Source organism: Puntigrus tetrazona, chromosome 13 (genome assembly GCF_018831695.1).
Source record: "Puntigrus tetrazona isolate hp1 chromosome 13, ASM1883169v1, whole genome shotgun sequence".
Taxonomy (NCBI): Eukaryota; Metazoa; Chordata; class Actinopteri; order Cypriniformes; family Cyprinidae; genus Puntigrus; species Puntigrus tetrazona.
In genome coordinates, this window is record NC_056711.1 from 8,087,511 (window position 1) to 8,111,326 (window position 23,816).

General features: G+C 40.2%; 1 protein-coding gene and 1 long non-coding RNA gene across 10 annotated transcripts in view; both read left to right on the plus strand.

Annotated features, from left to right (window-relative positions):
* Window positions 1-20,035, plus strand: part of usp54a (ubiquitin specific peptidase 54a) — a 46,064-nt gene extending 26,029 nt beyond the window's left edge. For 5 of the 9 annotated variants that reach the window (XM_043255243.1, XM_043255240.1, XM_043255241.1 and 2 more), the window contains 19 exons: window positions 432-566; window positions 1,413-1,526; window positions 2,039-2,121; window positions 3,741-3,846; window positions 4,944-5,090; window positions 5,695-5,844; window positions 7,967-8,135; window positions 8,802-8,981; window positions 9,693-9,875; window positions 10,157-10,694; window positions 10,778-10,914; window positions 11,964-12,125; window positions 12,296-12,415; window positions 13,818-13,977; window positions 14,284-15,164; window positions 15,907-16,034; window positions 16,193-16,330; window positions 16,898-17,114; window positions 17,736-20,035. In XM_043255243.1, the coding sequence (XP_043111178.1) occupies window positions 432-566; window positions 1,413-1,526; window positions 2,039-2,121; window positions 3,741-3,846; window positions 4,944-5,090; window positions 5,695-5,844; window positions 7,967-8,135; window positions 8,802-8,981; window positions 9,693-9,875; window positions 10,157-10,694; window positions 10,778-10,914; window positions 11,964-12,125; window positions 12,296-12,415; window positions 13,818-13,977; window positions 14,284-15,164; window positions 15,907-16,034; window positions 16,193-16,330; window positions 16,898-17,114; window positions 17,736-18,295 (4,308 nt within the window). In that variant the 3' untranslated portion in view covers window positions 18,296-20,035. Of the gene's footprint in view, window positions 1-431; window positions 567-1,412; window positions 1,527-2,038; window positions 2,122-3,740; window positions 3,847-4,943; window positions 5,091-5,694; window positions 5,845-7,966; window positions 8,136-8,801; window positions 8,982-9,692; window positions 9,876-10,156; window positions 10,695-10,777; window positions 10,915-11,963; window positions 12,126-12,295; window positions 12,416-13,817; window positions 13,978-14,283; window positions 15,165-15,906; window positions 16,035-16,192; window positions 16,331-16,897; window positions 17,115-17,735 lie in introns of those variants that run through there. The other 4 variants (XM_043255245.1, XM_043255247.1, XM_043255246.1 and 1 more) reach the window with 4 other exon arrangements.
* A 795-nt stretch (window positions 20,036-20,830) lies between these two features.
* LOC122356873 lies at window positions 20,831-23,768 on the plus strand. Its single transcript, XR_006252393.1, has 3 exons — window positions 20,831-21,073; window positions 21,688-21,798; window positions 21,877-23,768. It is a non-coding gene; the product is annotated as an uncharacterized LOC122356873 (long non-coding RNA).
* The last annotated feature ends 48 nt before the right edge of the window (window positions 23,769-23,816 follow it).

Here is a 23,816-nt window from a genome sequence, read left to right on the forward strand (position 1 = left end):
AGCGCAGTAGGGGGCTGCCTGTCTGCTCTCACACACAGGACTGGGACAATATGTCTGTCAGCCTGTCCGATCGCTCTCATGGGTTTGATACTGCCTCTGTATTCAGCTGTCTGTGTCTTTCTGACTTTACTCCAGTATGTTTCTTGGGCAGTGATATAAGTGCAGTGGCTTTCTTCTTTCCAACCTCTTAGAGTTTTCAGCCTTCAAAGTAAAGAAGTTAATCCTGTAATAACTAAATACTGAGGAGTTTCTTAATTCAGCACAGTAGTCTTGCTGACAGCATGGGAAATCTTAGATGTGTTCATATACACCAGGACACACTTAATTATACTGTGTTTAGATGTGGCTTAAGAGGGAAGAAATTAAGCTTTTAATAGGATAGTTCACTCTTTTCTCTTTAACGTTAATCGAGAGCTGTGGTTGTTTTTCAGAGCATCTTTGCGCAGTTCCAGTTCAGCAGTGAGAAGGTGCTGCCCTCTGATGCTCTACGCTGCGCTCTGGCCAAAACCTTCCAGGATGAGCAGCGGTTCCAGCTCGGCATTATGGACGACGCAGCTGAGTGCTTCGTAAGGGCTCTTGACTCTTCACTGTTGCCTTTTAGCTTTCCTTCCCTATAGAGCTTTACGACTTTTCCTGCTATTCTCCTCCATGTCCTTGCCTTTCCCCGTACACTCGTACTCTGCTCAAGAGGTAGATTTTCTTGGAAAAGAAATTGTGCAATCTGACATGTCTTGTGAACATTGTTAGCTCGGCTCCACCAGTGCAAGTAGAAGAAAGGTATTTGATATCCTCTCTGTCCTGTATCGGTCCTTCTTTGTCTTTTTTTTTTTTTTTTTTCGGTTGCATGTCTGTTTTCATGTCAGTTTTTATCTCTTGTCTTTCGGCAGGATAGTTTAAATTTAAACCATCTTATTTCACTCTTCAGTAATCTCATTGGGACACATCCTATTTTGTGCAGTGATTAATTTCCTCCTAATGGCTCATTTTAAAGGCCATAGCATCATAACATGTATAAGATAAAGAATGGCTCCCTGTCTCAGCCTGTTTCTACTGCTGGTTTAGCAACATCGTACAATGTGCTGACCAGTAAAAACTGCGACCACAAACTGCAAATGTTAACCCCCCTCCTTAACCGCTATTGTTGTCTGGTCATTATGCAAGCCCGGAGACACTGGTTAAGGGCAGTTGCTTTACAGAACACAATCCTTCTCCCAACTCAACATTCTCAGCTATATCCAAAAGAGCTGAGCATGCTGTTATTCGTAGACTCGGTACACTTGCCCACTGGACAGCAAGAGTCAATTAACATGAGACATGCAGGACAGATTGTATGCTGTTTCTCTTGAATGTGAGGTTTTAATTCTAACACAGTGATTGATAATAATTAAGCAGTAAGTCTCTCTCTCTCACAGGAGAATATCCTCATGAGGATCCACTTTCACATCTCTGATGAGACCAAGGAGGACATCTGCACGGCGAAACACTGCATCCCTCACCAGAAGTTTGCCATGACACTTTTTGAGCAGGTGAAGCCTCTTTATTAACAAGTAGCGATCTTTTTGAAGGCAATATGTAATTATTTCTCAGTGCTCATTTCTAAATGATACACAATATTTGTTGGTGGAAAATTAAAACAACATATTACACATCAGCATTTATTTGGCTCATGGTCTGACCTGTCTACATTGTGACATGTAAATATTTGTAATTTTTTCAATGATCATTGATCTTTTATAATAACGTGCATCAATGTATCATGCACATGTTTTTTATGGGTTTACTTTTAAACCGATGCCTCTTTGTAAGTGATATCCCTGTAAATACATCTTTAAAAAGCCATCACGTATTTAAAGTTCATATATGTGATAGGAAAGTCATAAAACATAGAAATGAATTTCCTCATTTGTAAATTTGTTCATTTGTGTTGTCAGCAATTTTGAATGCAGCTAGTTTTTGACCTAAAATAATGCTTACCACTCTTTCCATTTGTGTAGAAAAGATTTTTTTTAACAGCTTTTGCTTTTTTGTTCGCATTTAGTGCGTGTGCAGCAACTGTGGAGCCTCCTCAGACCCCCTGCCCTTTATTCAGATGGTCCACTACATCTCCACCACCTCTCTGTGGTGAGCAAAATCATCCCTGCAGCACATACACATGCACAAAAATGAGTGACGCTAAAGAATGAGGTCATTTTGAAAGCTGGGACCGAAAAGGGCCACTCTGTGCATGGCACAGAAAACATCATGTCCTATACTCTTCTCCAGCTGAGCAAATGAGCTCTCTGCCACATCAAACACAGCGAAATCAATCAGAACAGAGAGAGATTCCCTCAATGGCCAAGAGCACATGGCAACAGCCAGCTTAAATATTACTCTAGGTCTCCTGGACAGCAGTGCCACTGCTTTTAATCATGGGTGATGAGCGGCCAGATACGAAGCTTAGCCTCACGTTAGAGCAGCTCCCCTTGAACTCTGCAGTCAAATGTTGTCAGCATCTGCTTTTAGAGCTGCGCATTTGCGGTCGCAGACTGGATTACTGCATTCAGCCTGCCAGTGGAGCAGATACTTAGCATTGTGAACAAACATTCGTAAGCACAACGGCGATGAAAGGACTTCATGAATATTCCAGCATGCAGCTCTGTGATTAAGGAGGCTTTTTATGATAATAACTGACATTGCAGTGCAGAAGCGCTTTCTTCTGCACAAGGACATTGACTCGCTGTGTCTTTGAACCAGAGCACTGTCAAGTATTACAGCTAATGGATTGATAAATGATTACAAAAATAATAATAATACATATCATTTTGCTAATCAGTATGGTTTGTCGCTAATGATAAAACTATACTATTTATAATTTTGATGCTGATTCAAATTAGTTAAAATACATGCAACACTATATTATTTAATATTTTGATGAGAATAAATATACTTAACACAGATTTTAAGAAAAAAGCAGTCAGGAATACCTTCTTTAATTATTTTGGAAATTAATTTTTAATTTACTTTTGGGACTGCCTTGATGAGCAGGCTTGTGATACCTTGAAATGCTGCCTACTGATTCAGTTCAGATGCCTTTGAAACTGTTTATTAGTCTTAATGTAGGCTGTTTATTAATACCAGTAGATGTAGCAGCTTGGCCCATTAATATAAAATTCAAATGATGTTCGTTCAAAGATGTGTTCATAAAAGGCTCAACATGACTCTCCACCAGGAAAAAATTTATGAACTAAAAGATTTTTATAATAATTGTATAATAATATATTTATTGAGTTTTAATGTTCGTAGTTAGTGCATGGCAATTTTGAAGAGATTTTTTTTTAATGTCTACACACACTCACTCAGAGGAGCCTGTCCAGGTAACACTGTGACATTGGCACGGCTGTCTCTCTGAAATCTGCCTGAGCTGCGACGTTTGCTCCAGGCACGCAGTGTTGCAGTGTCTTTGAGATTCAGTGACCTCTGCTGCAACAATAAGATCAGATCGGTCTGGAGGGTGACCTCTCTGAACACACTTTTGAATACAAAGAACACTGTACGCAAACACAACTTAAAGTGTGTCGTTTAAGTTAGTTTCATAAAACCCATTTTTAATTTTTAAATTAATTCAGTAATTATAGGCTGTTTTCATGTTTACTAAATCAAAGCCAACAAATACAAACACTTCACCCATAATTACGGATATGATAGCTGCAGTGTATTGCTTGTGCTATCTTAATGTGTGACATGTGTTGGTTATGCTACAGCAACCAGGCAGTGCGGATGCTGGAATGCCGGGAGAAGCCCACCCCAGATATGTTCGGAGAGCTGCTGAGGAACGCCAGCACTGTGGGAGACCTGCGCAACTGCCCGGTTAGCATTACCACACTCCGCCACACACTCAGCTCTATCAAATCAAGTGCTAATTAGGCATAATGAAGCCTGGGAATGTGTGTGTGTGTGTGTGTGTGGATGTGGCGCTTGTCTGGGTTTGAATAGGATTGTGGCCATTAAGTAATCGCTGGGTCAAAACAGGACGCAATCAGTGGAATGTTAATTTGTCTCGTGGCCCTGAGGAGGACCAACTTCTTACGCAAAACACGCACACTTGTTTTCATGTCAGATCAGGATTTCCTTGGATAAGGGATGACAGCTTATCACAATGCAAAAAAATATCTTCATAATCAGTATTTTGTCTTGTTTTCCAGCGAACATCTAAACATCCTTGAAACAAGATATATTTGCTTAAGAGGCAAAAAGACATAAGTCAGTAGGATTTTTTTTTTTTATTTTACAAAAGTGAGAGTAAAGGTTTACCATGTTACCAAGATATTTTTTTTTCAAATAAATGCTGTTTTTAACTTTCTATAAATCAAAAAAATCCTAAAAATTAGTATAATGGTTTCAACAAAAAAAAAAATCAGAATTGAAAAGGTTATGTCACACTATACTCCGGAATAAAGGCTGCTGAAATATTTATTTATTTATTATTTTTTTACCTTTACTGTTTTTATCATATTTTTACATTTTGAGCATAGGAAACTTCTTATATTCATGTTTTTTTAATTCCTATTGGCAAACATATTTTTCTAAATAAAGCATAACCTAACGTAAATGTTGACTTCTCAGAGACATTCTTTTAATAATGAATCCTCACATTATTAGATGATTTGCTTATGTTTTTTACGAGTATCAATGGCAGAAAACACTTTTTGAGATTTGGCGCTATGGCGAGATTTCTCTTTGAATTGAACACATTTGAAAGTTGGAGAGCAATGCGTGTAGATCTGAAACAGGCATGTTATCTTGACCCTCAGACATGCTTCACATGCAGTCTAAACACACACACAAAATATGAGTGTTCTTCTGTGATTTATGACCTGTATAAGGGTGATGGTGTAAGTTTGGGCAGGGGAATGGGAGTTAATGGTAATAGCTAAGAGATTCCTCTCCCTTTTTCTTTACTACAGGGCAACTGTGGAGAGAAGCTCCGTATTCGCCGTGTCCTCATGAACTCTCCAGAGATCATCACCATTGGCCTGGTGTGGGACTCAGACCATTCTGACCTGGCAGAAGATGTCATTCATAGCCTGGGCACTGTCCTGCGGCTTGGAGATGTAAGATATGCACCGGGCCAGTAGTTAAAATATACCACAAGCTACACACAGTCCTGCTGATATACATTGGTTAATAGATGAACAAATTCACAGCTAAAAACAGAAGCTTTTGACTGTTAGATAGATGGTGATAAATGCAGTCTGCTCCAAACAGCAGTGCTGCAGCTCTGAGATCACTGCGACGCACATGGGAATTACAGGCAGAACTCGTCAAACTTGTTGCGTCAGTGACAATGACTCACACATAAAAGCAACTTTCTGCCACTGATTTCAGGCTTGCTCAGGACACAGGGTGGGCACAAGGTGTCCTAAGTGGGTTTGCATTTCACTAAGTACTGGGTTCACATTTCAGTGTGAAATGTAAACCATTTTAAAAGGCCTAAACAAATGATTCTTTTAAACTGAAATGCATCTAGAGTTCAAGAGTGGGGTTTTGATAATCTCCAACGCAGATGTTTTTAATGCCTTTGAAAGATCTCATGGTCACTTAAAATAGGTCATCTTTGTAATGGTTTGTTTGCATGGTTCTGCTTTTGTGTTTGTATGTAAATGTGTTTGTATTTATGAGTAATAAGCAAGCTCTCGTCCTTCGTTTCACCCATAGCTGTTCTACCGAGTGACAGAGGACAAGGCCAAACAGGCGGAGCTCTACCTTGTGGGCGTGGTCTGTTACTATGGCAAACACTACTCTACTTTTTTCTTCCAAACCAAAATCCGCAAGTGGATTTACTTCGATGACGCTCATGTGAAAGAGGTAATCATCTGTTTTTTGTGTAATCGGTGAAGGTGAAAAATGCAGCCCCTAGCTTGCCGGTTTGCCAGGGTTCTTCATAGGGCTTTATTTATACATGCCCTGATCTAATGTTCCTTGCTTGCTCTGTCCACGGGGAGTTTGTGTAGAATCATTAACTGGGATAGACCAATGTGTTGGCTCGTTATTTAGCAGTGCCCCACAGGCTCCCAGCATGTGGTGGGTGGGTGGGTGAATGTATGTGTGTGTGCTGTTTTACATAATTCGACAGCTTGTTGACTCACCACTTAAGAGTCTGTGTTTGTTTGTGCAGGTATATGCGCACATGCCAGTAACTCAGTGCATGTCAATAGTCATTAGTGCATATTCTGTATATTGTCATAACATAAAGACAAGAATGGAGCAATGCTTATAGCAAGTGAACGACAGTAACTTATGCCCAAATATGGCTCATGCCAACAATATAAAATAGCATACATTTTTTCTTATAGTTCTATTCAACATGGATGCATTAAATCTGGAGTGCTAGTTACCTGCAGAATTTACCTCCAACCCTAATCAAACACACTTGGAGTAGCTAATTAAGGTCTGTTATACTTGGAACTTCCAGGCAGGTGTGTTGAGGCAAGTTTGAGCTAAACTCTGCAGAACACCAGCCCTCCGGGATCAAGTTTGATGACCCCTGCATTAAATTGATCAGTATCTACAGTAAAGACTCCATCACATGAATAGAAATTATACATTAAATTATAAAATATATTACAATGGAAATCAGATAGAAAACAAATTTCAGCTATTTTAAATTCTAAATTCAGAATTTTAGTATAAAATATATTGTAATGTATTAAAGGGTCCACCCCAAAATGATAATTTTGTCATTAATCACTTACCGCACGTGTCGTTCCAGACCTGTAAGAGCTTAGATCATCTTTAAAATACAATTTAAGATACTTTGGATGAAAACCCTGTAGGCTTTTGTCTGTCCCACTGTAAAGGTACCATCAGTGGTTCAATCTGAATTTTGTAAAGCAACAAGAATACTTTTTGTATGCAAAGAAAACAAAAATAACCACTTTAATCAGCAATTCTTCATCTCTAATACACATAGAAAACCTATCCGTCTGTCTCAGCTGACACAGAACAGCATAAAGAGTTTCCATCCAGCTGATACTCTCAAAATAGAGCTACAGTGACTTATTTAAATATGAAAATCTATACTGTTTTACCTAAATAAAAAAGAAATGAAACATTTTATGATGTATAGTATGACACCTGGATAGAAAAAGAGCAAAGAAATGCTCAATTAAATGCTCTTTATCAGCTTTATCACCAATCTCTGATATTGGTTGATGATTGATGTGGTACCATTATATTGGTACATCCCTACTTTTTACAACGATACATTTACTGTGTAATTACAGCAAGTATTAAAGCTGCTCGGAAAAACAAATAATGTGTGTTATGTCACTCAGAGTGGTGTGTCATTCCCTTAGTTCTAAACTTGCAGAATTTTATCTTCATAATAGCCGAGCAGGGCTGTGGATCCTAGACAGTTGCAAACGAAGCAGCTTTTTCTGTGGGTTCTGGCAAGCCTATGCTGACCTGCACGTGAGCTGCGCAGAGCTCCTACAAAAGCCCTCTGAAAACAAGGATATCCCACTATTGTTTACAACCCCAGCTGGACAGTGGCAGGGTGTGGCCTACAGACAGAAACCGCCATGATAGTCCACCGCAAACAAACACACACGCACACACACACACACACTAAAGCTGACCGTCCTCACGCTTTCACGTTTTCGTGCACGCTTGTCTGTTACTGCGTCTCGCTCATGCATCCTGTCTGTTTATGGAGGAAGCGTAGAGAAAGTCTATCTGGAAAGTTGGAGTCTTGGGGGTAAGATTGGTGTGAAAATGACGGAAACGTGTCGGGCTTGTGTTTCAGTCGCTGCTTTGTTATTCAGGGTATCTAGGACATTTTAAGTGTTTTTGGTTTTGTTTTTCACTAGGTGAGAGTAATGTTTGTTTGGGATTTCAGGGATTAATTTTGGAAAATCTGTCCAATGTACTATTTGAACTACTTAAAAACTAAACTCTCTCGATCTTCTTCTTATTTTCTGTCTCACAGATTGGGCCCAAGTGGAAGGATGTGGTGTCCCGCTGTATAAAGGGACATTACCAGCCACTGTTGCTGCTCTATGCTGACCCCAGGGGGACACCAGTGTCAGCTCAGGATTTGGCTTCTCGTCTAGATCTACATCACTACACTAAAGCATACTACGACAGTGAAGATTCAGGTACTTGCACTACCATTTGCACTACTTGAACTACCAAAGTCTGCTTTGTACATTTAAAATATACAGATAACCTCTATGACTAATACAGGTGGTATTAGTTCATCATAAGTGGCCTGCTCAATAAAACATAGCCAGTAGTCATGAATAAATGGTGCATAAGGTAATACACAAAAAAAAAAAAAAAAAAAAATCAGTCTAGCATACCTTAATGCTACTTAAATAATGTGATCCACATGGACTTGAGTAGTACATCATCCATTTCATGCATTATGTATAATATATATAAAATATATATAAAAATCTGTATTAATAAAATGTGTTCATGTGATGTGACATTTTTTAACAGTAAAATATTCAGCAATTCATAATTGTAAAAAACATTTACAGGTTTTCATTGCAAGGAGTAAAGTAACTGACCACTTAAACATTATCATAATCTGAGTTATATCTAGGGACCAGAACAAAATAGGTATTTGGGATGGGCCCCTTTGACCCGACTAAACATCCACCTAGATTACCTGGCGGTGCCCTGTCACCTTTCAAAACTTTTTTTTCCCCAGTCACAGGTTTTGGCTGAAAATACCGTAATCTAATTTTTAAAGCAATATGGGTTCCCTGGTTGGTGGCCTCAGTTATAAACATCTGATCTTGTGTTTGTTTTGTCAGGCCGTGAGCCATCAATTTCCAGCGACACACGGACAGACTCCTCCACAGACAGCTACAGCTATAAGCATTCACACTCCCACCACGAGTCTATGGCTTCCCACTTCTCCTCTGACTCCCAGGGAACCGTCATCTGTAACCCGGACAACGACTCAGCCTCCCACAGCAGCCTGGAAACCACAGGTATGACAGTTTGCACACTCTAGAATCACACTAGAATCAGAGACACCATATTAGGTATATTGCCACTGAGTTGATCTATAAAGAAGTAAACTTAATTTGAAATGTTTTGTGTCGATAATGCTTTGATATAATTAAAGAAATATGTGCTTGAGTGTTTTGGAATAAAGCACAGCGCTGTTTTCAATTACACACGAGCAGCTCATGATTAAGTGTTTTGAGCGTCTCTGAGTGCCTCGGTTCAATGTTATTGTTGGCCTACCTGTATTCCTACTTCTCCATAGCACTTTATTTTACAGTTAGGGCTGGGCAAAAGAATTGTACTATATATTCATGTGCATCTCGTCAGTAAAGCCGGTCCTTTGATTAGAGGTAAATCTCCATCACCGGTAACAAACAAGACACATACTGTACTTGCTATACACGTGGTAAATGTGTAGTACTTACAAATAAATGTGTTTAATGTCCACTTTATTTTACAGTCCTGTTTCTATATACTTACTATGTACCATCTAGCATCAATTCAGGTACCTTGGTACCCACCAACTAGAGTACTGCTTAACTTATTTTGTGCATTAACTAACTACACCAGTACATACATAGTAAGCATATGGAAATGCTAAGTATCTTGTGTTTCCACTCATTTGGTTGTAGTACACATACTGTAAAACAAAGTGCTCAAACATTGACTTTGGTTGTTGCTCATTTATGAAGGTCCAGACAGCGATCAATTGCAGCGCCACACTCTCAGAAAAGATGGAGTCTTAGACAGAAAGGGAGGAGTTTTGGACCGGAAACGAAGTGCCAGCAGACCACGAAAATTTGAGGCCCGGGTTGATTCAAGGAGTCGTTGCTCTAAAACAGATGAGGTGTTGTCTGCCGGCTACCACAGTGAAGGTATGCACTTAAGCAATGTAATGCTGTCACCATACCACAATGCAAACACCGCCGTGTTACTTTAATGGAAACCTGGTTAATAATCCGTAACTGTGGTCAGTTGATTGATGCTCTGACAGCTCATTAGTGGATCGAGTAGCATGTTGGACAATAAATGCGAGCTGCTTTAGTCATCACTGTTGCTTGTACTGGCTGTGTACAGTAATATTAGGTTATGTAAAAATAACATTCCTCCTTCCTCTTTTTTTTAAAAAATGATTTCCTCTCCCTCTCTTCTACAGGCGAGACTTTAAAAGAGCAGCAGGTACCTCGTTCCCTACCTAAACCTAGCTCCAGTCGACTTCGCGATTTTAAGGAAACTATGAGCAACATTATCCATAACCGGCCGCTTTCCGCATCATCCTCGAGCTCCGTCGGGCCACCCGACTCCATCACTAAGGCCAGAGACTGGGAAGCTGACAGCACCAGCAGTGAGTCCAAGTCCAGCTCCTCTGGCGGGCGATACCGTCCGCCCTGGAAGCCTCGGCGTGAGGCCCTCAACATCGACAGCATCTTTAGCAGGGAACGCCGCAAGCAGGCCGGGTACAGTCCGTTAGGAGCTCTCTTGTCTGAAGACACTGGGCCTCAGGGGGTCTTGGCAGCATCATCGGAACACACCACCTTTCGAGACCTACCAGGACCCCTGAGACGAGGATCAGAGCAACCCCCTCGGCTTATCCAGAGGATGGAGAGTGGCTATGAGAGCAGTGAGAGGAACAGCAATAGCCCTGTCAGCCTGGACATGCCTGTTAGCGAGGGCACCAGTAATGGCACACACAGGTATAATAGAAAAAAGCTCGTCAGAGCTGATAAGGATCTTTGTTAGCACATTATTCATCGTTCTGTCTCTCTGCATTTTTCAGCTTACAAGAGGCAGGAATGAAAAAGCCTCCACCTGATGTCAGCCCGTCATGGAAGACTGTCACCAAATCCAAGAGCAGCAGTGCCCTGCTGCAGGATGTCAAAGCATCAGTCAAGGGCAGCAGTCACATGAGTTTAGGTGTGTACAGTATGAACTTGTGTGTTTATAGTCGTCATACAGTCAACATGTGGGCGATTTCACCTGTTCTTTACCTTACGGAGTGAATCATGTTTAAACTAGGTGTCACATGCTTTATTTGCTGTTTCAGTATATGGACCTTATATAATAAGCAAGCAGTATTGAGCAGAATCAGCTGGAAAATACATCCTGTTCCTTTCTGTGAAATGTTATCTTTGTATATCTGTTATGTAAACTGAGGAACATGAGTCTGCCCTGGAGAGCTATCAACTGCTATATCTGTTTGTGCTTCTTCATGTGACCAGAATAGATGTGTTTGGTCACCGCCTACTGTTCGTTATATAGAATTTTGTGCGTATCAAACTTTGTGCCTCTTAGGCTGATATCACACTGTAAGGCTTAATGCACAAATATAATATTTTGACATGCACACGTTTTTTGTTCTTCTGTCCATTTGTATGTGCTTAGGACTGTGTTTACATTAATAGTAGGTATTAGTGTATGTAACAGGTTTATGTGACAGCAGGGATCGATCAGACGTCATGCAAAATTTTTGTATTATTAGGAGGTACTTTTGGTCTGATTCAGTTTAGACAACAGCTGTCTCAACGATGTGACAAGGATGAAAGATTCAGAATTAAGAAGAGAATCAGATACAATGGTTTTTATATATATATATAAACAAAAAATTCAGTAGTAGTATACTTCAGCTTAAACTTTTTGAAATATTTGTCAAAATGTTATGTTTTTGTATATTTAATTTCAGCAATAAATTTATCAAAGTTATTGTTAATATATTTTGTTTTAGTTAACAAAAGCAATGCTATATGCAGGTTAGATGATGTTTGAAAGTTGATTGATAAAAGTTCATTTGATCTCTTTTTCTCTCTCTCTTTCTCTCTCTCTCTCTCTCTCTCTCTCTCTCTCTCTCTCTCATTCAAAAAGGTCTGATATGTATCCGATGTGTCAGCAGAAAAACAAATGTGGTTAAATGTGTAAATGCAGCAATAGATTATCCAGTAAATCCTTAATATGTTGTTTGTGTGTAGCAGGTGAGGGCCGCAGTGAACTGGATGAGCTACAGGAGGAAGTAGCTCGCCGGGCCAAGGAGCAAGAGTTACAGAGGCGAAAGGAAAAGGAGAAAGAGGCAGCCATGGGCTTCAATCCCAGACCCAGCAAGTTCATGGATCTGGATGAGCTCCAGAACCAAGGTGAGGCATCAGCATGCCATGCAAGGGCGAAGGGAGTGGCTCTGTCTCCGGATGCATTTCCTTGGGTTTCTGCTGTGGCTTATCTTTTGGAGCTTGGGACTGCATGTGAAATGCAGGTGTGCTGGTTTCCTTGCTGAAAAGCGCTGTGCTATGATGTTTGTTACCTGCAGGGAAAGGGGAAGGCTTTGAGAGGTGTGTGTTGGAGGCAGAGTCTCTGTTAGACCAATCTCTGAGGTTGGAACAGGCAGGAGAGGTGGCCGCCGCTCTGTCTGTGGTTAACGAAGCAATGTGTAAGTACTCCTGCCCTTAGCCTGCTCCTGCTATCACTACTGCTATATGTTTGTGTGTCTGTACATCTGTGTTTGTGTTTGTTTGTATCTGTTCCATATAAAGACTGGTACTACACCAGATACACTTTTTTTTTAATTGTCTTCCTTTAGACAATAGTAGTGTCATGGTTTAAATCTGCATATACCTGGGTCCACATGCCTCCTTTTTCTGAATATTCTTGATTATGGCTGTGAGGTCATATCGATACAGGCTGATTTGCCTGTAACCATAGAAACCCACCAGGAGCCCTAAAGAAGTGTAACCTGGGCTTAGTGCTATGGTAACTGTAATGAATGTAGGTCTTGCCTTAAGGTCTACTCTGTATTTTAAATAGGTTTGGTGCTAGTAGAGAGCTACTTTAGTCAATCACTATGTCCCTTGGATAATAAATAAAAGTTGTTTAACAAATCCTATTTATATTATCACCAATAAATTTTATATTAATTTATTACATTTAAACAGTGGTCAAACAATATGTTGTCTCTTTTTGTTGTGGACTTATCCAGTCAGCTAGCCTGTCTAAACCATCCCATGCAAACCTCTTTAGTCTGCCTCCACATATTAAAAAATTGTTTCAGAGCTTAAGATTTTTCTTTCTGGTATTGTGCTTTCAAACATTCTTATGAATTTCCTAAAACGTCTCAACTTCTTTCATTAATTATAAATCCAGCCCCAGGACTAAGAACTAGATTCTGTTTTTATGAATGTCAATAAAATGCTTTCTGTCTTTTTCTGTCTACGGTCGACGTAGAAGACGTTTGCTTACCAATGTCATTTTGAGTCTGTCTTTAAGTCTTTTGTATGCCATACCCTGAGCTTTGTCACTTATGGGGTATACACACGCACACACACACACACACACACACACACACCCACACCTTCCATGGCCTGGCCCCTGTGTGTTACCTACACCTCACTCCCCCCCTGCCTCACGGTTTCCAGAGCCTCTGTAGGGTTGAGTAGATTGCAGCTCATATGACGAGGAAAGAATTCTTGTTCTGTAATTATTTCTAAACATATTAAACAGAGATGTTAGGCTCGTATAATTTGCTTTTTTTTAAGTTCAGTGGCTGAACTACAATTCATTTTGATTTAAGTCAACTTCATTATAATTTAATCATTTTGTGCTTGAGAGAATTTAACATTTGTGTAAAGGATTTTACTAGGTTCCCCATCACCTCCAATTTGTGTGACCCTCCCCTCAACCCCTTCCTCATATTTAAGGACCCTTCAAAACCCTTTTCATTTCAGTTCTTTGTAAAGTGTGTTTGCATGTGCCCCATGACTCGGCTCTTTATTTTCTGCATCTCTTTCATTTTTCTTTTGCCCTTTTTTTGTTTTGTTTTGTTTTTTGCGTTGTAGCTAAACTCAGGCATACCTTGCATGAGAGCAGCGCTAACACTCAGGGCAGGATGCAAAAGTGCATGAGGAGAGCACGAGGTCTGCAGCAGCGCATGCAGCAGCAGCAGGAACTGCAGCAGAAGCAACAGGAGGAAGAGAAGGAACAGAAACAGCCTCTCAGGTACCTGCTGCTGGCTGCAGTTGTGTATATATGTGTGTGTGCGCTCCAGGAGCCCTGCACACAGGAAGAGGAAACATGCATTGTGCCTTAAAAATAATGATCAATACTTCCTTTTAAAGAATTAAAAATTGGGTTAGTGTAAGAGATCATATTCCAACGAGCTGCTCAGGTAACATTGTTAGAGAGGCTGAAACAAATCTGTATACTGCATGACATTGTCAAGAACTGATTCAAGATACCGACTCAGGTAGGTTCACATTATTTATTGTCAGAAACTCATTGTTATTTTTCATGTTCTGCATTTAGTGAGCAGTCTGTCCCGGTCCAAATACTTCTGACAAATGTTAAAGAAGAGGATGAGAAGGCCGTTTCAGAAGATGCATTAAGACCACCATCACCTCTCCACACAAAACCTCAATCTACAAATAAACCAATTTCTGAAGCCCCCGGCCCTCCTGTCTCCTCTTACTATACAGATACACTTTGCCAGCAGCAGGACAATGCAGGGGACAATTCCAGTCCTCTTGCTGTGACAGAGAATAGGCCACATTCACACACGTGGGGCCCCAGAGACTTTGTAACCACCACAAACTCTCTTGTACAAACTGCTAGTATGCGCAGTTCTGCCACTGTGCCTGTGATCCCAGTGAATGGCTGCGAGGTTCCTCACAATACGCCCTCTAGTCCTTCTCATTTCAGTGCTCGTCAAACACCTTCCGTCTCTGATCAATCCAAACCTGGGGAGGGACTGCAAAACCCACCTCGTCCTCAGTCTCTCCACGGCCTGACCCACACCCCCCACAGCAATGCTTTTGATGCCTGTCAGAAATCACTCCCATCACCATCGCGTAATTGGTCCTGTCGCAGTCTGGAACGTCCTAATGGCCGTCCTACCGTGACGGAGTCCTCCCCGTACTTTCCAGCAGACCTCCGCTCTCCCTCGTCTCCCTGTCCTCCGTCCCTGTCTTCACCTGCACGGGATCAGCTTCCAGCCGGCCCTATGCCCGTGGAGCGATGGGCAGAGAATGTCAATCGATACTACAACTCCCAGAATTGTGCACGGTCCGGACGTGGCTCACCCTGCGAGGAGCTTTCAGAGCTGGACTCACTTTATCAGGCGAGCTTGAAAGCTCCCAGCATGCCCAGAGCCCCACAGGCAACCAGCCCTCAGCTAGCCAACAGATCAGGTAATTTTGAGCAAGATCTCACTGAGATTCCATATAACTGTTGAAATCCCCCCCCAGTAAATTTCAGTTATTTGATAACGTATTAAAAATAATAACCTCACAATAAAATATAACTATATGAAGTCCACAATGCAACATTTATTGCAATGAAGTTAAATTTTAATTTTTTTTTTTAATTATTATTAATAATAACAAAGCCAGTAATAGCCATATATTTTTTTTATTCTTCTGTAAAATGAATGAAAATTTATTTCATAGGTTTATTATTTTTGCTTTACACTACAGTATGTAAAATACTACTTTGCAATTTTTTTTACACTTGAAAGCAATTTTGAATTTAGACTGCATTTAAACAACTAGCTGTCAGTTCATATTGAACTTTTCATATTGCACTTTTAAAGTTTTATTCTAATGGAAATGACAGCAAAACTTTTATTTTGAAGGAAAGCTTCAGTGAAAACAGGTCTTGCTACAAATCTAGTGAAATGCTGGAATCATTGGTGGTGGCCGTTGCATTCTTAGAACATGATATCACGATATTACATACCTAACATACACACACACTATGGAGCCATTAAATACTTCAATCTGATTGGCTTCTGAACGTTCTAAGGTGTGCAGTTATTTTACACATTGCAGTTCCATATCACTTCTCCAAATGGTCCAAATATCTAGTGTATGTGTGTGTTTTATATATATCTCCTTTCTGCAACCAGGATGTATAAACTTAGTGTTCTTCTAGGTCCCGCTGCTTCTCGTAAGCACAACGCTGGATACTCTGCCACGCTTGGTCGTTCTAAAACCCCCACGGCAGAGATCGAGAGGAGTGCCTACAGGACACCAGCATACAGCACAAAATCACTTCAGAGGGTGTGTTGGCATAACTGCATTTCAGTAGTATTTATAGTATTATGTATAAGATGTGTGTATAATTGTCATAACACAACGTGTACATCTGTCTTAGTATTTGATAGGGATGTGAAATGCTAATGCTGTGTGTCATTATGTGTGTGTGTGTGTGTGTGCAGCCTGTGTCTGCTGCAGCTTATGATGCACCACCGGGTGAGGATGAATCATACAGTGCCGAGAACCTGCGACGAATTGCTCGAAGTCTGAGTGGGACTGTCATTGGAGGACGAACTGATGTACCCCCATCTCGCAGCTTTGTGGGTGTCTCACAATTTAAAGTCACTCGGTCAAACACTCAAACCTCATATTATGCACTCCGAATACATTAGCACCATTTAATTTGCTGCAAAATCAGCTTTCAAGCACTTTTCTCAGTGTGTATGCAATGTTACGTCATGGTTTTAGGCAGTGTGGTCTTGGTCACATGTTTGTGAACTCACTTTGAAAGAGGAATACTGCCACCTGGTGTGGCTGTGGAGAAGACAAAGACTTAAGTACGTAGTGGTTTCAGGCAGCGTATCACTTCAGCTGCGAAACTACTTTTTCGGTTATTTATTTTTTTAATCAGCCAGTCATCTCGCAGATCTCTTGGAATCTCTTCATGGACATCAGTGCTTGTCAGACTCCAGTTTGAAAACCACTAAAGTATAGCTTAAGTTTTCATTTTTATCATTTATTTATATGTCCTTTGTTCATCTGTTCCTTAATTACCAATGGTTTATGTGTGTGTTTGTCATTTCTGTTCTTGTCATGGAACTATTATTTTTTTATGTCTCCTCCTCTCTCATCTTTTCATTCCTTTTTTTTTTATTTCTTTCATAAAGGAGCCCCATGTCTCCAGGATGCCCAAGCATGTGAACGTGCATTTCCCCACACGTCGCTCCAGCACCTCCTTGCATGTTTTACCCCCTCCTTCCCACAATCCTCCTATGTTCCCTCACGAACCGCAGCCCCAGTACCTTCACCCAAGCCACCGCAACCACCCCGCCCCTCCATCACACATGCACCAGCAGACACTGAGGCCCTCTCATGGACAAAAAGGTAACCATCTCACCCCACCCACACTTTCAGCCTTCATGCTGCGGACACAGATGCTTTTTTTCTCTGTCTGCAAGAGGCTGCCATCTGTGTTGTTGTCTGTGATCTTGTGTTTTAACACTTTTGCCGTTAAACTACTCAAAGGACCTAAAATGCCATTGAAGTTGATGATTCATCTGGCAAGATCTATTCAGTTTATCTATTTAACAATTTTGTGACCTTGCATAAGGGCTGGACAAAAAACCTAGTAGCATTTTTCTCATAAATGCCTCTCAAATGTTTTTATTCCTATTTTAGCTCCAGGTTTTCTGTGCTTGTTGCACAGTTCAAACCAAAAAATAATAAAACATATGTGTGTGTGTTTTAATAATCACCATATATATATATATATATATATATATATATATATATATATATATATATATATATATATATATATATATATATATATATATATAATTTTTTGAAAAAAGCAAAAGCTATTTATGTCCATATTCATTATCAAATGGCAGTCTTTGTGATTTGTCACAAGCTATTGTCAAGATATAATTAATCATGCAGCCCTACACAGGATGCATCACTGCTAAAAACAACTTTTCTAATGTTCTTCACTCCTCTCTGCAGGAGACTGCCAAAAGGCCAACAAGTTTCTGGCTGTGCTTGACAGGGGTGAAACTTTCTCCCGTGAAAACTACCACAATGTCGCAATGAGCTACGGCACCCTTCCACGGGCCCCCCGTCGGTCGGTTTCATCTGGGCCCCCTGTGCACCAAGTGAGGCCGGGACCCCCAGTGGGCTTAGGTCCCCGGAACTACCCAGACGCAGCCTACGCCACACTATCCCACCCTCGCCGCACTACGGCATCAAACAGGATGATGGATGGCTTTTACAGACAGCCCCACCAACAATCCACATCAGCCACCCCAATCCCACAGCACTCCAGCCATCATCACCCACACCTAGAGCCGCCAGCCCAACCACTCCGCCTCGATATGCCCCCCGAGAGGGACTGGAGGGCTGCTAGGGACGCCCATGTCTTCCCAAGGACAGAACCACGTGGTGGGACATCCCGTGGCCCTCCTGTTTATATCTGCGGGTTGTGCAAGCAGAACCCAGCTGAGCCCACTAGAAGCTGCTGCCAGACCTGCAGAGCCCATATGAACCACTACAGGATGACCAGCTGAGTCATGCAGGAAACGCATCCTTCAATGCGCTCATTCTCTGACTTGGAAGTAAATGCGAGAGGCCATGCCAATTCTGTGAAGCTCTTCACACAGCAAAAAGCAGAAAGCTCTTGTTAGCTGCTTCGGCTAAAGTGAAAGACAATGATGTTTGGCTCGTGCTGTATGTAAATGCGGAGTGGTCATTTTCCGAAAGCATATTTTAAACGCAGCTGCCTGCATTTAAATGCTAGAAGGAGGACGTCCACTCCCTGCGCTTTTGAACATTTCCACTGATAATTCACTTCTGCAGATTTAAGTTCAATTTAATTGGCCACCGTTGGCTTTGAAGAACAGAGCACTTCGCTGCGTGGGCCGCTGCATCTTCACTGATGCAAACACAAAAACGCCAAGACTGACAAACTTTGCCTGCTGATATAGTGTCTGCTCCGTATATGCACAAATATGCTTTAGTTTCCAATTAGCATTCCAAGCTAACCTTACTTAGTTCTGTGATTGTAATTTAACTATGTTAACTCAAGTTTAGTGCACTTCAGAAGTGTTAAGTTAGAAGCGTTCCTCTGTTGTAACTTCTCCCATTTTTATGGGAAAACTGTTTATGTGCAACTACTTCATTTAGAGGGCTGTAATGTCAGTGTGTGCAAGTAATCGGAGGTACATCAGGTACCGACAGTCAACTTTCAACAACCTCATTGGCATTTGTCGATATTTTTGTGTACAGTATTGTTCTGCCAGATAGTAGCATTGACACCTGTTGTGAACTTTTTATTTGGAATATTTTGTAGTAGCAGCAGTTTAACTTTTTGGTTTATACAGTATATCTTACATTTAACTGTTAAGTGCAAAATTTTTTCAGGCTGTTTTAAAGACTTAAGAGAACGAGAACAGAAGGACAGAACATTCTGCAGTGCCTTGGTTTGTGAAAGGCAACGTAACTGGGTGCCGGTGTCCATTTTATAAATTTTCAGTCATATAATAATGCTTATTATAATAGTGCTAAATTCAAGAACCGCTGTTTTCAGTTGAGATGATTTCAGTTTTCCCCACTGGAGAATGAATGCTTTTTTTTGGTTATATTTGTTTTATTTAATATCTTGAACGCTGTTTAGGAGGAGCTTGTGGCTTGAGATGGTTAATTAGTCTAAGTCTGAAACATTGAAAGTGTTGACAGCTTTTAGCTGAGTTTGATGGTGCAATGTGCCATTTCATGGAAATCAAAGTGTTACCTACTCATCCTAGTGAACTCTGAGAGTAGTTTATATTGAAACAGGGCCAAACTTTTTTTTTCATGCATTTTAGAGCATGTCAAATACCTCAACTGATCACATGCTCTCCTATTTTTATTTCACCAGAACAGTTTTGCATGTATTATGGTTTCATAAATCAGGACCTTATAGTGAATCGGAGTGCCTCTGAGTTGAATTCCCACTGGGCGAATTATCTGAAGCTTTTCTTTTGTTTTTTTCCTTTTTCTTTTGGCCAATATGCAGTGTAACACTGCCCTGGCGTAATTATTGACATAACAGGGATCTGTGACTGATTTACCCTTCCTTCTTTTTTTCAGAGTTAAAATACAAACAGATATGGCAAAAAAGCAAGGCTGTATATATAAGTGTGTACAGATATTCAGTCTTTGACCTTAAGTACAGACGGATTCAGATTTGTTGTAAATGCTGTGCTAGAAATCAAACTTGTATTTTTGCAATAAAGTTATATTGAGCTCCAGTCTGGAGCAGAACGCTGCACCTTTTTCTTCTGGTTGTCTTTCTCTAGTTAGTTTGATTCGAACTGTATATGAATGATTGTTCATTTGCACGTCTTTTCAGCTAAATTTAACCTGTAAATTAGTCTCTTTCTATAGATTTTTAAAATGCATTTATTTAGCTATGTTTGTCTGGTGAAAAAAAAAAGCCAACACACATACTCTAAAATGATTTGGTTTTGCTTAAATCTCTGACATGATGTGAAACAAGGCAGTGATTTATAATAGCATCAGAGTCACAAGAATGTTGGTATGATAGGAAAAACTGATGTCTGTGTGTTCACGTGCCATTATTAATATGCTAATTTAGATTTTCCTGCTATCCAGCATTAACAACGTTTGTTAACAACCTCCTCTAAAGATTTCATTTGTGCTTCAAAAAGGAACAATCGCATTAGGATTACAGTTTTTATTTTTTTTATTATTATTTTTTTTCCGCGTAACATAACACTAATGAGGTTGTTTCAGTTTCTTAGCAACAAGAAAAGATAGGTTGGAATGTTGATAGAATGCTAGCCTTATATGGAAGGGAGGTGCGTCAGTACGTAAAAAGCAAAAGAAAGACATGAGTCAATAAAGTAATTGGGCTCCTGAATAATAATAATAATAATAATAATAATAATAATAATAATAATAATAAAATGAAGCTGATGTAAAGATGAGTCCGTGACCTGCACGTAAGGACGGAGCTTACATTACTGTGTTGTTGCTCTATGATTGTACTAGTTTTGTGTTAACCAATGTCACAAAAATGACGAAGTGGTCTGCAAGTCAATTGCAAATAACATTCGAGAGGCCAGAGTGACGACTGACAATTCAGTTTGCTGTGAATTGATTTGTGCTGTCTGGAAAGAAAGGAGCAAAAGGTCTTTAGTTTCTTTCTTGCAGATTCGCAGAAAGAAAATCTTGGGTCAAAGCAGCATCTGCGGATGAAGGACAGAGCGCTTCAGAGAAACGCTGGCTCTTTGTTGAAAAACAGCCGTGCAGGCACGCCGTTTTACCTCGGGATGCAACGCGAGGTATTGTTCGAGTCTCACCGTGAACGATAACTATATTAGCCTCCACGCCAACACGAGATAAAAGTTATGTTTGTTTTGAATGCGCTGCAATGATGTGGCCTGCCGCTTTAAATGCGCGAACTTTTTAAAAGTGAAAGCCTAGTTGGCTTTCGATGTTTTTAACGTTCATCAGCTGGGGGGAAAAAAAGGTTTGAAAGGAATTGTGTGAGACTATCGATTTTTAAAACTATATCGTTGTCATTGGCGTTATAATTGTCATCCTTTGTGTATGCTTTTTTTTAAATCAGTCCACTGCTGCATTTTCGTTTCATCTCCATTTGTGATTTATAAATTAATGTAGCATTGAAAGGTTTCACGCTTTTTTATAATCTACCTGCTGTGAGAACGTATCTGTGCTCTTTGTGTTCTCTCTATAAGTCTTTGGTAAGAAAGTAGCATAAATGTTCTCAAAGTGTAAAGCTCAGGGTTCAGTCCAATATTCTGCGTTCTCTTGATTTTCATTTTGTAAGATGCTGTCAGTCAAATAGATGTAATTTACACTGTTACAAACAAACGCCAGCTGTGCTTCCTGACTATGCTTATTTATAATGTTGTTTTGAATCCTTGTTGTTAAGCTGCAGATATGAAGATGCATTGATGTGGAGCCATCGATCCACCAAACCAGCCAAGCGTGGGTCAATATCTCTCAGCAACGATGTCTTGTCCATTCATCTGAAAACATAGATGTAAGTGGGTCATTCTTAGGGCATATCTCATGCTGGGGGATCACCTGACACTGGTCTGATGTCTTTCTGATCCATCAGCGAGACACTGATCTCTTAAGAAGTATGGAGACGCAAACCGTTGGAGTACCGGACACGGTCGCTGTAATCTCTCGTTTGCCGTAGCGTCCCTGGAACTGCTGTGCAGCTAAACTCCAAAGACGTGCAAAAGCAAAAAAGCCATGTTTTATCGTAATCTGTGAAAAGACCGTGCAAATGGTTTGATCGTCAGCAGGGGAGTTATGTGCTTTCAAAAACCTGAAGGGAATAAGGGGATATGTTGGTTTTTTTAAATCACTGTACTTTGCTTTGCATAATGGATTTTTGTTCTGAAAGCTTTCCATTTGGAATTACTTATAAAGATTTAATGAGCATTAATCTAATCGGCATGAGAAGTCTTCAAGCTGCCGATAAGATGCGAAGTATACACTTGAATCTGCTGCAGCGACCATGAAAGTCACATTTCGTCGGTCTAGGAATTAAAAAAAAAAAGCCTTAAATTATTTTTGGTCCACACACTCTTAAAAATAAAAGTTCTTTGTTAGAATCAGTGGTTATAGTAATATGTCCTTAAATGTATGGTTCTTTCAGGAACCTTTCCCTTGAAGTTCCTTTGGCAGAAAAATTGATCTTTTATTGCAATGGCTGTGAAAAAAATGTGTATTTTTAAAAGTGCCTGATGAGAGAAGTTGTTACTAAACTGTTCAAATCTGCTTAAACGTTCGTGGAGCATCACGTCTGCAGTATATTATTTCGTTTTAAATCAGATTACTCCAAAAGATGCTTGGATATTTTTCCGTCTTTGTGGACTAATAGGCATGTTTTACCGTAAGCCAGTTATCTTTTGCTGAGTGAATTCTAAAGATCTGTGATACCAGAGATGTTGGGACGCTTTTTAAATTTGGATATAATGAAAACTAAGAGAATTTTGAATCCCACGAGCCAGCTGAGCGGTTTGTGCCAAAAGATCTGGACCGCAGGCAGGACTCTTCTACAGTGAAGACATGCTGTAGTAAGTGCATGGTAAATGTTGTGCTGCAGATGATGAGCTTTTTCAGAGCCTTTGCTATTTGACGTTGACATCTTTACTTCCGAGAGACTCTGCCTCATGTTACAGACACAGGGTCGTACCCAAACCAACGTTACACCGATTTTGTATTAAATTATGAAGCTCAAATACTAATTTTAATGCACTAGTTTGCGCTGGATTAGCTTGCCTGCTGGTACGTTAATAAGCCTGATTTTTGATGCGCTAAAAATATTTCCTACAATGTTGTAAAATTCAATTTTACCTAAAGCTATATGTTTATTTAGGAGCAGTGAGAGGTTATGGAAGTTTCTTTTGCTTGATTTACGTACATTAAATGCACAGATACATTATATCGACACATCTAGTTTTGTTTGTTTATAATCAGGGACATTTGTAGAATTTGTAGGAAAACATCAGGGGCTCACTTCAAGCTCACGTAAGTGTAAATTTAGTCCTGGTATTAATATTTTAAAAACTTTTTGTAAGCTTTATGCTCTAATTGCTGAACACATGCAGACAAAATTTAGTCAGAGATCTAATGCCCTGCGTTACCCTGTGAGGGGCGCGCTAAAGACAACTGACAGATTGGATTATGTATAAATGTATGCATGTACATGACACACACATTAAAGACCAGCCTTGGACCCCTTGGTGCTCCAGAGTCTGCTTGACTGTCACATCATCTGCTCAAGAAAAAATTTACCAATGCCAACTGACCCTGACCAGCTCAATGTGTTTGTTGTTTCCATCTTTTCACTTTTTTCCCCTTGGTTTTCATTCAAGCTAGCGCTGTTTTGTCTTCTTTCTTTTTTTTTCTTTGTGCAGTATTGTAAAGAGTAGACATACTGCTGATAACATGTCACTTTCCAATCATGCCTGATACAATACCATGTTTAGTGTCCTTCCTGTAACTTTGTTTACAAACTATTTCTGTAAACACTGACTACTCACA